We start from the raw sequence: 17,178 nt of genomic DNA, 5'->3' as shown, positions 1-17,178 counted from the left end.
ATATTTGAATATATAATGAATATATAATATAAGCAAATTAGTGGGTGATCGAGAAGTGATACATAAATGCCCCACCAGAAAATAACTGGCCGTCACTGAAATAAAGTCGGGGAAACAACCCTACCATCTAATAGTCCTTTTAAGAAGTCATCACCCATAATGTGCCTGGGCTCTGCCAGTGAGGCTAAATCAAGTTGAATGGCCACTGGGGAGTAATCATGTGATGGACATTTGACGCCCAAAAGGTATCTGGTGAATCGCAAGAACTGACATTGTATCCTTTCAACCTGGCAAGCATTGTCGGCTGTATGGGGATCCCAAATGATGGAACCATATTCAATAATTGGCCGGACTAATTAACAACTTAAAACTTTCAATGAAGAAGTTAGTTTAAGGTCCTTTGACAATCTCATTATTATACCCAAAACACTTTGCAACAGACCATTTCAATAGACAATATGAAGACCCGGGTCAAGGCTACTGGAAAGTTTGAATCCAAGATTCATTACAAATCCATTACAGCAAAAAAATTATCGAATCATGAATTTGATAGAATATTACTGGGTGCGAGTCCTAATGAACGTCATGTTTTTACACTTACCTAGATTAATTGACAAACCTAATTTATCAAAAAGAACAACAAAGTCATTTTGCAGTTTAAGACAGTCTTCCAAGCAGTTATTTTGCATAAAAAGGTGCCCAACTTGAGGTAAACTAGAAGAGATACGGAATACATTTGATTTAACATTGGATAATTTACATAAAGTAGGTAATGTATTTGAATAGACAGATCAGTCGCGTAGTTTTCATAGGTAAAAGTTGGGCAGTTCCATGGGGCCCCAAAATATTACATGTACATTTTGAATTTTTACAAAGATAATATTCATTAAGGGGGTTTAGTTTATTTACTGCTCCGGGGCTTATTCCCATCTATCTACAACACTAGGGCCACCCACGGGTCTGTTATTTAAATATTTAATTACATATTTAAAGCACCTTAAAGTCAAAAACTTAAATTGCACCTATGAGCCTTACAGGCACCTAGCTAAAGGGTAGCTAACATTCAAACATACAATTTTTCAGCTTATATAAAAAAATATTTTTTGTTTATTTAAAGGGTTTCTATTGGTTAAATTTTTGACAAAAGTCATAATATATTTCTATAAATATCGATTAATAATTTTTATTTGTTCGAAAACCTTGAAAATTTATTACAAGTTTCTTTATAAGTTGTTAAAAATCAGTTAAAAAATATTAAAGATTTATAAGCAACATTTTTTATTCAAGTATTTAAAGTTAAAATTTTAATAATATTCATCAGTCAGTAAATTATTTTGTAGTTAAAAATATATAAAAAATATATATTCAATTTTAACAGCTAAGGATTGAAATTATAAAACAAGGTTTCTCATAAGTGATAAATAGTTCATACTGTAACCAAAATATTAAAAAATATAGAATTATATAAACACGGTTTTTTTTTTTTATAGACATTTTGGCAAAATCAGATATTTTAATAATAAATAACAATTTTAATTATTTATTTAAAAATATTATTTGTGAGTAGTTAAAGCTTTTAAAGTATATTACTATATGTTATACACACAATGTTATTCTTAAATGCAATGTTTTCGGAAAATATTAATTCAACTTGCTGTATTAGGTACTAATATAAAAATAAATTATATTAACAGCAATAATATCATACAGTAAACTTAGTACTATAGGCTGGCAGACTACTCAGAATCAGTTTTCATATTAAATGATTTTATATTCAGTATTTATATTTAAAAAAACATTGGATCTCCCAAAATTTTTTTTCAGTTATGGCTTTAATGATTGTAACATCAAATGGTTGCAGATTATCTACTATAAATAATATTAAATTTTCTGTCAGACGATTTAGCTTCTTTGAATGTAAAATTGTCTGGTAGAATTTATTTTACCACTAGAGCGCAGACTATATACCTCTTTTAGCAGTGTTGTTGAAATAATATTATTATATTTTAAAATACGAAGAACAATGATTTTGTAGAAAATATAACTATATCTAGCTGATTCCGTGCACTTTGTTGCCCGGAAAACAATAATATTATTATTATAATAGCTGCAAAACCCATCGCAACCATTTTTAAACAAAATTTTCCACCGGAAATCTCAAAATCCCGGTTTGAGTACCACTCGAGGTTGGTCCTCTACCTTTTAAAATTAGCCTATCTTCTGTCCAGAGGTCTTATCTATATATATATATATATATAAATAGCTGATCCCGTGCACTTTATTGCCCATTAAAAATGCAAACTCTATATGAATAATATGTTTTACATATTACCTTGGCAATAATTTATATACAAAAAATTCCATCAGAAATCACAAAATAATATATAAATGGTTGCCAAGGTAATATGGACACCCAGACATACATTAATTTTTATATATATATATAGATTAAGAACATTAATATTGTCTGTAAATTAATTTTTATAAAATATATAAGTATTATAATAACGATATTGTTAAATTTGGAATATAGATAAGTATAAAATATGCAATTCATATCAAAAATGCATCACAATAAAACATTTATTTGAGGAATGCTCTATATAGAAACAAACATGTACAATTCTTAGTCACCCACGCAACATAAAAGAAATTCTCAATGAATAATAAACTTATTAGGTATCAAGTCAATCTCAAAATGTTATCTAAGATCTAACAAACAAACTTTAGCTTAATTAACATAAATGTAAATACAAACCAATTTTTTATCATAAATATTAACACATTTTTGTATGTAAAAAAATGTTCGCTAATCCTAACATGTTAAAGCCGGTAAAATCTAATAAAAAAAAAATGTGGTCTGTGGAATCCCACAGTAATAATATAATAGCGTACAGTAATACAGTAATAATAATAATACCTAAATCCTGCATTTGTTTATCAGCGGAAAACGCAGTACTAAACCTGATATCGACACGGTAGACGCCTCAATCATAATATTATTATGATAAGTACGGCATAATAATAATATAATGAGCTGTGAGCCAGGTTAAGATCCGCGCTGATGAGTGGGGATTGAAGATTGCTGCACTAAAATTGCATAGCAAGTATACGACGTGTATGCTTGTTAGTAGCTTTAAACGTTTACATATTATCCAAAGTCTACTAAGAATTTTCACTTTAAAGAAAAAAAATAAGTATAAAATGTGTTAAGAGGATAACACATGAGGGTATCACATTCTCTTAAATAAATAATATTATAATATGTATTATATGTACCTACTATAGTAGTTTTTAGCACTATACAAATTGTTCAATTATTAATCGTATATATATTTAGTAACTACGTGGTTATATAACTACATCTGTACACAAGAAAAAATAAGGATTTAAAGAAAGAGCCTAGGTAATTGTATATTATGTGTTTTGTTGAAATTATATTATTCTTACTGTTAATTACTATTAATTTTTTCTGGTTTCAAACAACTTGAATAGATGTTCAGTTGAACAATCAGCAGAATAGGTATATATACTCTATAGCATCTCCCACCAACTACCAGTTGTTGGCGTGTTTATGTCCCTGTCCAGGTAAAAATATTGTCAGAGCTTTGGGGAAATCTTTGCTCTAAATTCGTGTCTGGTAGCACAAATAAATTGATGACCCTTCTATCAAGTATTCCAATAATTTTAGATGCAGTATAACGTTTTTCAGGATCTTGCGATAATATGTTGCACACCAATTCTTTCTAAAAACAAAAATAATTATTAATATTTTTAGTTAACAAATTATTTTTAATTTAATTTTAAACGTATTGACTTACTTCAATTGTATTTTTATATATTTTCAAAAATTGACTAGGCATTGTACCTCCTCTAAGTATCTTTAATGTCATGCATCTTTCCATTTCAGTAGTAGAAGAATTGAGCAATTCAAAAAATAATAAATATAATGCCAAGGGAATATATATCTACTTTAAAATCATATGAGTTTCCTAGTATCATCTGTAGAAAATAAAAAGTAATTTGGCATTCCTACATTTATTCAACATTATTTACCTGTTCTGGACTCATATAGAATTGTGTACCCACTTGATCAGTATGTTGTTTATCATCGTATTCAGTCTCTGAATCAGAATTTATTATTTTTGTAACTAAACCAAAATCGCCTATTTTGATTTGGTTATCCAATGAAAAAAATATATTTGAAGGCTAAAATAAAATAAATTATAGTTAATTACTAAATTAATAAGTCACACTATATACAAGTTTTGGGTTTAAAATTAAAAAAACAATGTATACTTGAAAATGAAATATTTTTAGTTATTTAAGTGTAATATTTAATACATTGTAGCCTCTCATAAAGATTAACAAGACACATTTCAAAATAAGTTATAGAAAAATAGAAAAATCTTAAATAGGGTAAGATGGATAAGTTGTTTAAATTATTTGGCTAGGTGAATTAATTTGAAATCCTTTTGTTAAAAAAAAATGTAATTGTGAAATAGTAAAATATTTTAATAAAAATATTACAAAATAAATAAATACATTTTAATGTTCACAATTCTCAATTTCATATTAAATTATACCTTTACATTTTACAATCAATATTATTGTATATTATTATAAATTATAATAACTAATTGTTGTTCATACCTTTAAATCTCTATGTATGAGTCCTTTTGAATGAATATATTCAACATCAACCGTAATTTGGCCAATAATCTTTAAAATATCTATTTTATCTCTATTTTTATAATAAAGTAACCATTCTCTTAAACTATGTCTCGCACAAAGTTCCATTTTGATGTAAAAGTATTGTATGGCTACTTTTCACTCACTATGAGAGTCACTGGTTATATCACACTCAGATTTATGTTTCCGATGTTTACTACCTTTAGTTAATTTGTCTGAACTTATATATCTAATATTTCATCTTTATTATTACTGTCAAAAACAATACAAGACAAGTCACTTTTATCGTCATATGATTCTATTGAACAATGATTAGTAACTTGTGTTTGAATGGTTGTTATAATACTACTTGTGTCTATATAACTAGAAAACAAACATAATATTGTAATATAAGTAAATGATTATATGAATATGTTAATCTAAAATTCTAAAATATCAATTTCATACTAAATATATTTTAAGTATAAAACTCATATTTTAGAAAAATTAAATATTTTTAGTAGAAATAGCAGACAAAAATAAATTGACCTATGTGCTAATAGTATTACACTAAGATTAATTTATTTTCGATGAGAAATGTTGGGTTTTCATTTACCAACTGCCAATGCTATGTAAAGAATATGCAGATGGTTATCATCTAAATAGTTAGTTATGAATTAATTGCAGACTCTAGACCAGTAGTTCCCAAATGGCGGTCCATGTATTGATGTTAGGGGGTCCGTGGTTTTGTAGTACTTTTGTGATTATTCATTTTTATTTTACTTAAATTAAATTATTAAATTAGCAGTCGTTTGAAATTCGGGTATTGTGGGACTATTGAAACTCAAATATTGTGAATAAGATGAAAAATCAATTTATTTAAATTTAAAAATAAGTATTTACAAAAAAAGGGTCCCTGGAACAATTTAAGTTTTAGTTAGGGGACTATGGTTTCATACTAATTGGAAAACACTGCTCTAGACTACCCATACAAGGACTACTGTCCCTGTGTACACATTGCGTCACAATGGGTACTTTTACTATCACATTCTTTTTGTATGGGTAATACGGGTATCATTTTGGTATCCCCAAAAAACTTGAATTTTAAAAAAAATGTATTAATTAGTTTGATTTAAGTAACTTGTATGTTAGTAAGTTAGTATGAACTATGAAGTATAAATATCATGGTCAAAACAATTTTTGATTGCGTATTCAAAATAATATATTCTGTGATAGTGTGTTAACGTTAATTTTTATTTCTAGTACAAGTTTTTTATTTACAAGTTTTTTATTTACAATTTTTTTAGTAAAAAATAAAAATATTTACAATATTTAAATGGCATGATATTAACTGTATTTGAGTATAAAGTGTTAAGTATATGAAATTCCACAGGTAGTAGTATTCACTACAATTAGATTCAACTGATTTACTGATAGATTAGTGTAATACATTATTTATATAGGTAATTAAAAATTATTGTAAGATAAATGGTTTTTGGTTTACCTAACTTTTACTTTACACTAGATTGTTAAATTGATAAATTATTATTTTATTTTATTTAATCAGAATTTGGCATTCACTTTTTATCCTGTTCTTGCCAACTTTTAGGAGATTCTTCTATCTAAGCATTGAAATACTTTACAATATTTTTATGTTCTAACTTTGCTAATGCTTTAACTTCATGTAATACATGGTCTCTAGATTCTTGTCTATTATAAATAAATAAAATAATAAAACAAATTTTTGCACATACATTATTAAGTGCATATTTATTATTATTACTATTATTTTTTATTTATTATTTTAAATTGAATTTGATAAGCTACTCAGTACCTATACTCAGTACCAAATAAAAGCGCACCGGTTCTACACAGTTATTTCCTTTTTCACTGGTCACCACTCACCACCTATGTCTGTATGTGGGACACGTCCGATGCCGGATGGAAACAGGTCACTGTTTGGTGCGCTCTTCTTTAGTTTGGAGTCTAGTTCTTTAATTATTATATTAATCTGTAGAGTACATATTTTTAAGAAAAAAAAATCACAATATTATGACATTTATTATGTAGTAAAAAAAAAGAAGTACCTAAATGTAAATAAATGTAGGTATCCAATTAAATTGTTTATTTAATAATTAATAATTTATTAGGTAAAGAATTAATTTAAAATCTTAATTAGGTGAGTTGTAAGTACCTACTTGTGTAAAACAAATATTATTACTTCTATTATATTCTATTATAAATTATAAAATGTATATTAATTTACCATAAAACGACCATTGTCAATAAAATTTAATACTCAACAATTTAGTATTTTACACTTTTATTGGACTTTCCTAACAGTAGGAAAATAATTCAATTTTACTTCAACATATAACAAACTTTAATTAATATTGTAAAAGTATCAAAAAATAAATTTTTTTCGTTAGGTTGAAACTATTATGAATCATGAACATTACTAAAAAAAACCAATAATATGCAATTGCAAAAAAATCTGCGCTCTAATCATAATATATAGTATTATCTTACCGTGATGGAAAATGTATCCTTTTAATAGCATAATTTTCGTCGATTAATTTATCTTTAGCCGCAAATACAATCCCGAAACCTCCTTTTCCTAGACAACTCCTTGATTTAAACTCCTCTCTTTGACCTTTGTTTTTGAACAGGTTGTACAATTTCATTTCTTTTTTCATCATCATCATTTTTTTTCTGATAATATTATAGATTGCACAATTAAATATTTAATAAAAAAAATTATGCACATATTTTAAATAAATTGATATGTCACCTGTGCAATATTGCCATTATGCTCTGTGATCGTTTTACGATTTCCTCTGCTAATTGTTATAAGTTTTTTTACGTTTTCAAGTCTGCCAAGTTCATAAAAAGTGCACCTGCAGACTGGTGTCGTTATCGATACAGCCTGCTCAATAATTTTTCATAAAGATTAAGGAGCAAGGACAGTAACTGTAACTGTTACAGTCATATATGATATATTATATATTATTATCTTAGAATTTAGATCGTAATATTATATAAATTATTATCTTAGAATTTAGATCGTAATATTATATAAATTATAGTTGAATTCTGACGTGAATTCCGCGGTTTAACCGGAGTGACGATGGTCGGATGATATCACAGTCCTCCCGGAATGATAAGGATGAAAAATAAAAATCACACAGGTCGGAACACTATCACCACAGAACAATACTATCCACTGTATTAAATGGTCATAGACCTAATATTAGAACATAATTATATTTTACGTTCTATGATTATGCCATTATGGACTATAGTAGACACGAAAGTAAGTAGCCAGTAAGTAGGTAAAGATTCATTAAAATGAACGAAAAATCACATGAACACTACAGGTCCATTCGATATTAAACTTTTTTCAAGAGGATGCTACACCAGTAAAGTTGTACACCCACATATAGGTATGTTTTTTACATGACGAGGTTTTACAGGTTCCTCCCCCACCCTCTCAAAACTTTTTAGTAAGGTAATAAAAAGCCGATGGGGGATCTGATCCCCACATCCCCCCTTATCTACGCCACGCTGTACGTGGCCACTCTAATTTCATTTTAAACTCAGCACATTTCACGGACACCTGTACCTAGTCTTTATTTTGTACAGGTTGCTATCTAAACACAATCAAAACGATCCATGTATGCACATATTATATACAGACTCAGAAACTTGTCTGTAGAGCGCATACCGAATTAGCAGCGGCATAATGCCTATACGGGTGGAAAAGTGTGTGATAATATGTTGATGATGTTTAATAATAATACTACCTCGACTTGCTATGCAACGCCACCTCAAGTTTGTCACTGTGTAATGTTGTTACGGAGAACTATTAAGTTTGGCTGGTATAGTATCGGGGTGGTAGTCGAGATAACGCGGGTACATTTTTTTTAAGAGTGTATTTGAACTCTAAAGTTCAAATTTTAACAAAATCACGAAAATTTGAGGTTAAATTTGAATTAAAAAATGTATAAAATGTTTTAATTTTATAGCTAAGGATTGAAAATGTAATAAAAGTTTCTCATAAGTACCTAGTTCATACTGTAACCAAAAAATCTAAAAAAAAATTATAAACACAGTTTTTTTTATAGATATTTTAGTTTAAAATTTTGAACGAAATTGGATAATATAAATTAAAACGAAGATTAACAATTTTAGTTATTTTGTTGTAATTTAAAAATATTGTTCGTGGGTGGGTAGGTACTTCAAACTTTTAATACAAATTATTATATTTTATATTTTTATACACAAAATGAAAATCGAAATTGTTTTTGGAAAAATTAATTCAATCTATATCCTAGGTATTAGTAAATTATTTTAATAATATAAAAAAAATATATAGTATAAATATATCATGGAATACACTTAGTAATATAGGCTGGCACCAGTGGCGTCATTTCAGTTTTTGAGAGGGGGGAGGGCAAAATATTTGAACGGCCCAGAATAAAACTGAAAAAAAAAAGCTCGCTAACATTCACATTACATTACATTACAATATTGCATTTTTATTTCAATACAAATACCCTCCTTATACATAATTGTATATTTACTATATTTGTATACTTACTAGTTAGTATCAAAAGTTAATATCATAAGCATACAGGTAAGTAACCCATTTTTTTGAGAGATAACAATAACTAAATAATTAATACATATATGTAGAGGTCACTTAAATATATTACCTATTAGCTACTATATAAAGGCCCAAAACTAGCCCATACCCGGCTCGACAGCGGCCCGCTAATGACAATGGGGGAAAATGCCCACCCTGCTCCCCCCCAAAATGACGCCACTGGCTGACACGCCACACGCATTGTGTTAATTGAGGTTAGGGGAAATATAAAATACTGATTGTGTTAGGTACTTACCTACCGAAAATTCTGTTTCCTTGCTAACATGTCTGCGAACTTCTTGCCATTAAATAGGTATCTAATATTAAAAATGTACCTTTTATAATTTATTGTTATGTGAACTACCTATAGTATTGAATTTGATTATATTTTATGATTTATTTTATATAAATATACCTAATCAATAACTGTTTAAATTCGAATTAAATATAAGTAGCTATATATTTATAATATGAATCAGTTTAATAAGACTAATTTTCAATGCCAATATACATGTCAGGATGGCCGAGCGGTCTAAGGCGCCAGACTCAAGGTTACACCTTGGCCTGCAATGCAGGTCGAATCGAGCATTCTGGTCCTCATCTGAGGGCGTGGGTTCGAATCCCACTTCTGACAAATTTTTTGTTTTTTTTTCACGATTTTCGCGATTACTCAATATTTTTTTTTCTTTTTCCTTCATAATAATAAATTATATGACAATTTTTAATTTATTATTGAAAAGTGCGAGTAAAATTTCTGAGTATAATTATTATTACTACACATTTACATTTGTATGATAACTACTTTATCCGTAATATTATAATATATACATGTCGAGTGTCTACATAATTTGGATTAACCGTATAATATAGATAATATCAATCGTACATAATTATTGCCAGACGAGTTAATTGACCTATATTATAGTTCGTATTCATTAATACGACATGTCGTAAACAGCTATCAATAACAGTACGATAATGGACAGGTTAACCCGAACAATAACAATCAACAACTTAATGCACATCATAGTATACATCATTGTATTATTCTATAGGTATATACTATTGTGTAATCTGTATTATATACAACCTTACAGCCTACAGGTAGGTACTGTGCAACGTAGGTATGCCGTATAGACTATATTATAGAGATAGTAGAGACAGTGGCATAGTGAGGGTTTTGTCTTGGGCCTTTGGCCTTGGTAGGCATATCCATCTACAGCTTATTTACTCTATAAACATCCCATGTTTATTTTTTCACTTTTTGTGAATCATCGTTGAGCATTCGAACATTCATTTATTATCATTGCAAATTTTAATATAACGTTTGTTGATAAATTATCGACGACTGCAGTTGACTTTATTAAAGGGAGACTGTCGCTGGAGAGCCTCCTTTCTCAAGTTATATTTATGTCAAAAAATACAAAATATGTCAGAAAATTTGCTTACTATTATAGCTTATAGATAGGCATGATATATAACTAAGTATAGTTATATCATGATTATAATTTATAGGTACATATTATCATTGATTATAAATACTAGTATTTATATGATAATATATAATATGTTACAGACTATATAGATATCCTAAAATAAATAAAAATAAAAAATATAAAATGTACCTTACTCATTATTGATTATAGTATTATCATTTATAGTATTTTAAAGTAAAATAAAAAAAAGTTTCTAGATAATAATTGTATTGAATGTCAACAGATACAAGATTAGAATATTAGAGGTAGGTACTTACATAAGACACATAGGTACCTAAACTATTTATAAAATGCTACTCCGGACACAAACTACATATGACCCGTGTTTTTCTGCGTTTTAAAAATATCCATCGATGAATGAATAATTTTTCCTGGAATTCCAAAACTAAGGTCAAGTGGAGATTTATCAGACGCCGCGCCCTTAAAATTGCCACTGTATATAGAGTACCTATAGTTGTGAACCGACTTGCCTCTTAATGCAACATGTAAAAAATTTTATGTATTCTACTATGAATTATGTGTCGTGATATTATTATTTTAAACAAAAGTGACTATACAAACTATTATATTTTATTTGCTACTCAGCTGCGAACTAGCGCAGTAAAATCTGTAGCTGATGTAACTTCTGCGCGTGGATGACCCTACATGCAGGATTCGTATGTCTGGATGTAGGTTACCGCGAATCCGTTTTATAATATACATAACTTGAAATCAATGACGTGATAAGTACCAAAAAGTTGATTTTGAGTTGTTCACATTAGTTTTTGAAATCTGAAGAAAATTTAAAAAAATACATGTCAATAAAAATGTAAGACCCTTTAATAGCTTACACGTATATATCACTACTTAGTACTTATGCAGAGATAAGTTACATTTCCCTTTATTTGGACAGTACAACTCAAATATCACAAAAATGCTAGAACGTATTTAGCCGTGGCAGTATATTGGTAAAAACGTGTCAAGTGGCCAAATAAATAAAGCTCACAAACTTTTTTTTATTTTTTTCTAACTGTGAGTGTTTATTATGAAAATGAAACAAATTTTAAATATTATTAAATTCAATGCAATATCTCTTTAATACTAGGCTTAACATTTAATGGACAATTTAGTATAAAAATAAGGTTTATTTAATTAATTGTTGGAAATAATCTTTATTTTCCTCTTTTATAAATTGTAAAATGGTAGCATTTACCAAAAGTCTTTTTTTTTCAACTGACATTTTATTTTCTCAAACCAAGGACGGAAAATCCATCTCTTTTATTGTGTTGACTTTTACACCTTTTTTGAGGACTTTAAAATATGTACTCCAAACTTCAAGTTCGTCGAAAGTAGTTTCAGTTTGCTCTACATGGAGCGTGTCATTTTTTTAAATATAATCCAAGAACTTTTTGAAATTTTAAGATTTTCCTATATAGATATACATCATATCGGCTGCTTTTTTGAAATTATGGAAATTATTGGGCCGTAGTAAAGTGGTTGTTTGGTGTGACGTTGATTATGAGTTTTGCCAAGTCCATTGAATAAAATGTTTATTGCAATATCGTATAAAGTTTATTAAATAATTCGATTAGTTTAATTACCGTCAGATCTTTATTAAACACGTATATGTATTTTGTATGGGAGGGGGGGGGGACGTGTGTGCATGACCCATAAAAAGACCAGCTATTTGTGTCTTTGGTGTTACCTCCACAATTTACAAAAATGTATTATTACTTATAAGTTATAGGTCAAGGCTGGGCTTATCTAGTTACTTTTAGCTTTTCATTAACTTAACTGTTAACTTACTAAATGCTCTTTTAATTAACGTGAAATTACCTAATTGTTTTTCATTTTAAGAAGTAAGTTAAGTTAATTTATTTGTTTTTAATTTTATATATTCAATATTCAGTCTATTTCGTTTTTATATCAAAAAATATTTACCGTGAATTTGTTTAAAATTAATCATTTATATCATTCGAATTTAACTTATATGGAAATAGGTACTGTATAAAGTATAAACACTATAGTCTATGATTTAGTTTTGGGTTGGAAAAAAATTAGGTACGCTAGCGTTGTATAAACAAATTAAACTTTTTTTTAACTTAATAAAAAGTTAACAAAAAGTGTGTATTAACTTTTAACTTAACTGAATTAACCTATAGTTAAATTAACTTATACATTTTTGTTATTGGTACATATTAACTTAACCTAACTGAGGTATACAAAATCATTAACTTGCTCACCCTTGCTGTAGGTAATTTATAAGATATTAACATCCCATACCTACCATTGCAAATTTCTAAGTTCGCCACTAAATAGGTGAAAGTGCGCAACAAGTGTAAACATTTCTGGAAGGGTGGTTAAGGTACCAACACAAACATATGAATTCAATAAACCAGTGGCGTTTTTAGGAATTTGTCATGGGAGGGTCATGTGGAGGGTCCAGATAATTTTTAGAAAACAGAACTGTGGTGGGCAAAGCCCTCAAATATACTATATGTATATAAGACGATTTAAAATGTTTGAGTTTTTAATTATTAAATAATAATATGTACAAAACAAATTTTAAAAAAGCGGGTAAGTGGATGTCGCTCTGCTGTATAGTAGGTTACAAGTTGATCAATGTATAATGGATTGTATTAAACTTGAATTCAAAGATATTATGATATATCATTGTATAAGAAAAACGATTCCGAGTGGACACGGTTTGTCAGTCTGGATATTTTATATTGTTATTATTTATTATAGTCTGTAATTTGAATTAATATTGAAATATTATAATTTTTTATTCGTGTCTATGGTGATAAACAAAGCGTTAGAAATTAAAATCGCATTTTTAGCGGTTTTTCGTAATTTTTCGGTGGTTTTTCCCGTGGCATTAAATAGCTATTGAGAAAATCAAAAAATGACCTTCCTAAAGTACCATCTTGATCCAATTTGCTAAAAGATAAGGTACTATATATTGAAATCGAAGCACACCTTCTGGTAGAATTAATTTTGTATACAGCATGACAAATTATATAGGTATCATCACAGTTGTACTAGTCTTGCGCAGTAGATACGCATCTTCTTCACCTCCGGCCTATATCGTAGTTCTCCACTTCTCATTGGTTGATTTTGTTCTATGTTATATATGTATGTATATGATTGATAGCCAATAAGAAGTGGAGAACTAGAGAACTACGATATAGGCGAAGTAAAAAGCGGAGGATGCGTATCAAATTGCTGTGATGATACCTATGTAATTTGTCATGGTATACAGGATAAAAAAAAAAATAAACACCATTGTAAAACCACTAGTTTCATTGCTCCGCTCAGACTCTAATATAGTTATGTTATAACATAACTTTTATAAAAATATTTCCTAAAATACATTACTTCATTCATAGTTGATTTTAGATAACTTTTTCGGACCCCTTGACCCCCGGAAAAAAATACGTTTTTTATCGCTAATACTTTACTTTGTATAGTGTATACTGTATACAAATATACAATGCGTTAAATTGTGTCTAAGATAACGCACATGACTACAATATGATTAACCAATAATGGGGTGGTTAATATTTAATGATCGTAACATTTTAGGTTCGAGTAAAATATGTGTAAGCTTGTAAACAAAAATCAAAAATGTAAATAACAATCGTTGGGTAGTGGGTACGCGCATTTATATTTATTACTGTATATTTCATTAAACATTAGAGGCATTAATTATTTTGAAAAGTATAAACGCTTAATAAAATATTTTTTCTTAGAAAAATTTATGTCATTACGCAAAATAACTTAAAAAAAGAAAACATTTATTCAACTATTCTTTTACATTTTTAATTGTTGATTAACAATTACCTATGTACCTATTTTTAATTTCATATTCCAAAGCAAAATATTTTTCTGAAATTTTTAATTTCATAAAAACCGAATTTCCAAAGAATAGTTAGACAAGTATTCAAAGTTTAGATGATCGGAGTAACGGACCAACACTTTGCAGTGTACCCCTCTGAGCTGTCATTCCACTTACTTCCACATCACTAACATAATATATATACGCTATAAACTTACTTATAACTTAATTAATTTAAAAAAAACAACGAATTTTATTTAAACTAGATCAAATTCAAATAAAAAACCAATTTGAAATAAAAACTACATTTTTTTCGAATAAAATTAATATAGTTAGTTATTTTGCATGTTGGGATTGTTTAATATTTGAGACAACAATTTTTTTTTAACTCAATCCATATAAAAATTATAAACCGCTATTTTAAATAAACCTAAAGGTTTTCACATGTTCAATATTATAAACTAAATACATAATTCATGAGTATATTGTTTAGGCAGGTATCTTAGATGTTACATCTAAAACTAAATATTTTTTTTATTACGTTTTAATGTCAATAAAGAGAAACTTGAAGACTAAAAGCAAATTGCTTTATTGAATAACAAACTTTACGATCATGACTTATATTATTATGAATTATAAGTGAAATTAGTGTAAGAAATAAGTGTACCTATTTAATAAGTGTAATTGAATAATATTCAATCGATATTACAATAATATGAACATTTATTTTTGATCTTAAAAATAATAATAATAATCATGATTGATGTATACTCATTACTCAAATATATTTTTATGATTGTTCCTATATAATTAAAATTAGGTTGACAACGATCACGCGAATTGTACGGTTTGGAATTTCTAATGTATGCCACATAACTTATAACTGACCAACTTGGTACATTTACATAAAATATATTTAAGTGTTTTGTTATTAAGGAAAAATCTAGTAGGTAGGTACCGGGTACATGCAATAAAGTAATTTAAAGTGTTTATACCTACCTACTAAAATCATTATTACAATAATACATAATATTCAAGTAACCCACACGTTCACATTTGTCACATTTGTCACAGTTGTAAAATCATATTATAACATAACAATTTATAGTAAAATTATTATTAAATTCCTACATAGATTTCGGTGAATCGCACTTAAGTGACTAAAACCTAATTTCGTTTTTACAATAATACAATGCTGTTTGAGTATTTAATTTGTTTAGAATTAACGGTTTATATATCTTTAATGTATATTATATTCAATTATGTACCCACATACAACATACATATATTATACTAGCGTATGAATATTTATTTAAGTGTAAAGTATAAAAATTCGCAGAATTTATTTTTAAGGTTTAATTTTTAGAGGTCAACTAATTATTTTAATTATTTTAAAATGTTTTACCCACATATTTGTATAGTAACCCTAAGGCTTTTACGTTTCACGTCCCCTTTTATGAGTATTTAAATTCATTGAAAGGTATAATATTGAGACTTCCATGTAGCCGATGTAGGTAGGTAAATGCATTTTTGTTCAAATATAAATCATTATTTAGTTATATGTGTACCTACTCAATTTGATTTTAAAGAGGAAAAATATATACAATTTATGTACGTATTCATGTATTTAATGAAAGTACTCGGAAAGTAAAAAAATAATATATTAATTCTACGCATTGTGAACACAAAGTAGAACTGTAAGGAATAGCATTTAAATTAAAATAATTAATGTAATAGATAAATGTTTTGATAGTTTTGATTCATAGGAAAGTTTTAGACCTTCACGCGTCGTAATTAAATAATAAATAATAATAAGTTTTTCTTGTTGACTGGATAATTGGATAAAGTTTATATAATAATAAAACTGATTTTTTTTGCAAGTAGATAATAAAAAGCACGTTAAATATATTTATACATATTTTATTGTGTTAAAAATTATTTTTGATACCTATACTATTTGTATCTCGTTTTATTTAATTAAATTTCGTTTTGAAATAAGTTAAACATTTTTACATTACCGCAACTTAAATTGCAATATTACACTATGATCATTTATATGGAAAATTATTCGTCTAGTTTTAACAATATACAAGAAAATATTTTAATTTCACAACAAATTAATATTAATACGTCGATCATTTGTATTACAAACTTTTTAAACCATAAAAAGTTGGAAAATAGCTCTAGTTATTCATACGTCAGGATGGCCGAGCGGTCTAAGGCGCCAGACTCAAGGTATCCCTTGGCTTGCTAATACGAGCTTAATTGAGCGTTCTGGTCCTCATCTGAGGGCGTGGGTTCGAATCCCACTTCTGACAATCATAAAATTTTGCATTTTTTCAATGATTTTACTTATAATCAGACATCAGTGCTTGAATTGTGGGAGGGAGGTACGTAGAATGACGTAGTATGCTCTACTATTTTTTTTTTACTTAAAGTAATTAGAAACGGCTAAAGCTCAAATTAATTTTTCTTCACACGTTGGCTTAAATATTGTTGTCAACATACTCCATTGTTATTTTCAATGAGCTGACTGGAAAAATCAAAAA

General features: G+C 27.9%; 1 protein-coding gene and 2 non-coding genes across 3 annotated transcripts; 2 read left to right on the top strand and 1 right to left on the bottom strand.

Annotated features, from left to right (window-relative positions):
- Positions 1 to 3,710: 3,710 nt before the first annotated feature.
- On the bottom strand, positions 3,711 to 8,212 carry LOC100575985 (eukaryotic translation initiation factor 2-alpha kinase-like). Its single transcript, XM_029486778.1, has 6 exons — positions 7,463 to 8,212; positions 7,201 to 7,383; positions 4,654 to 5,055; positions 4,057 to 4,209; positions 3,822 to 4,002; positions 3,711 to 3,746 (listed from the first exon to the last, which is right to left on the bottom strand). The coding sequence occupies exons 3-5, from the start codon at positions 4,798 to 4,800 to the stop codon at positions 3,931 to 3,933; spliced, it is 372 nt and encodes a 123-aa protein (XP_029342638.1). The 5' UTR covers positions 4,801 to 5,055; positions 7,201 to 7,383; positions 7,463 to 8,212; the 3' UTR covers positions 3,711 to 3,746; positions 3,822 to 3,930.
- A 1,617-nt stretch (positions 8,213 to 9,829) lies between these two features.
- Positions 9,830 to 9,950, top strand: TRNAL-CAA. Its single transcript has 2 exons — positions 9,830 to 9,867; positions 9,905 to 9,950. It is a non-coding gene; the product is annotated as a tRNA-Leu (tRNA).
- A 6,876-nt stretch (positions 9,951 to 16,826) lies between these two features.
- Positions 16,827 to 16,947, top strand: TRNAL-CAA. Its single transcript has 2 exons — positions 16,827 to 16,864; positions 16,902 to 16,947. It is a non-coding gene; the product is annotated as a tRNA-Leu (tRNA).
- Positions 16,948 to 17,178: the final 231 nt, after the last annotated feature.

The sequence above is a fragment of the Acyrthosiphon pisum genome, chromosome A1, assembly GCF_005508785.2.
Source record: "Acyrthosiphon pisum isolate AL4f chromosome A1, pea_aphid_22Mar2018_4r6ur, whole genome shotgun sequence".
NCBI lineage: Eukaryota > Metazoa > Arthropoda > Insecta > Hemiptera > Aphididae > Acyrthosiphon > Acyrthosiphon pisum.
The sequence above is the reverse complement of the archived record's forward strand: the minus strand, read 5'-3'. Positions and strand labels throughout refer to the sequence as shown.

Coding starts and splice junctions, on each gene's coding strand:
- LOC100575985 (XM_029486778.1), bottom strand. CDS start 4,800: ATGGAACTTTGTGCGAGACATAGTTTAAGAGAATGGTTACTTTATTAT. Junction 4,210..4,653: donor TCATACATAGAGATTTAAAG/GTATGAACAACA, acceptor ATTTTATTTTAG/CCTTCAAATATATTTTTTTC. Junction 4,003..4,056: donor TCTATATGAGTCCAGAACAG/GTAAATAATGTT, acceptor TATTTTCTACAG/ATGATACTAGGAAACTCATA.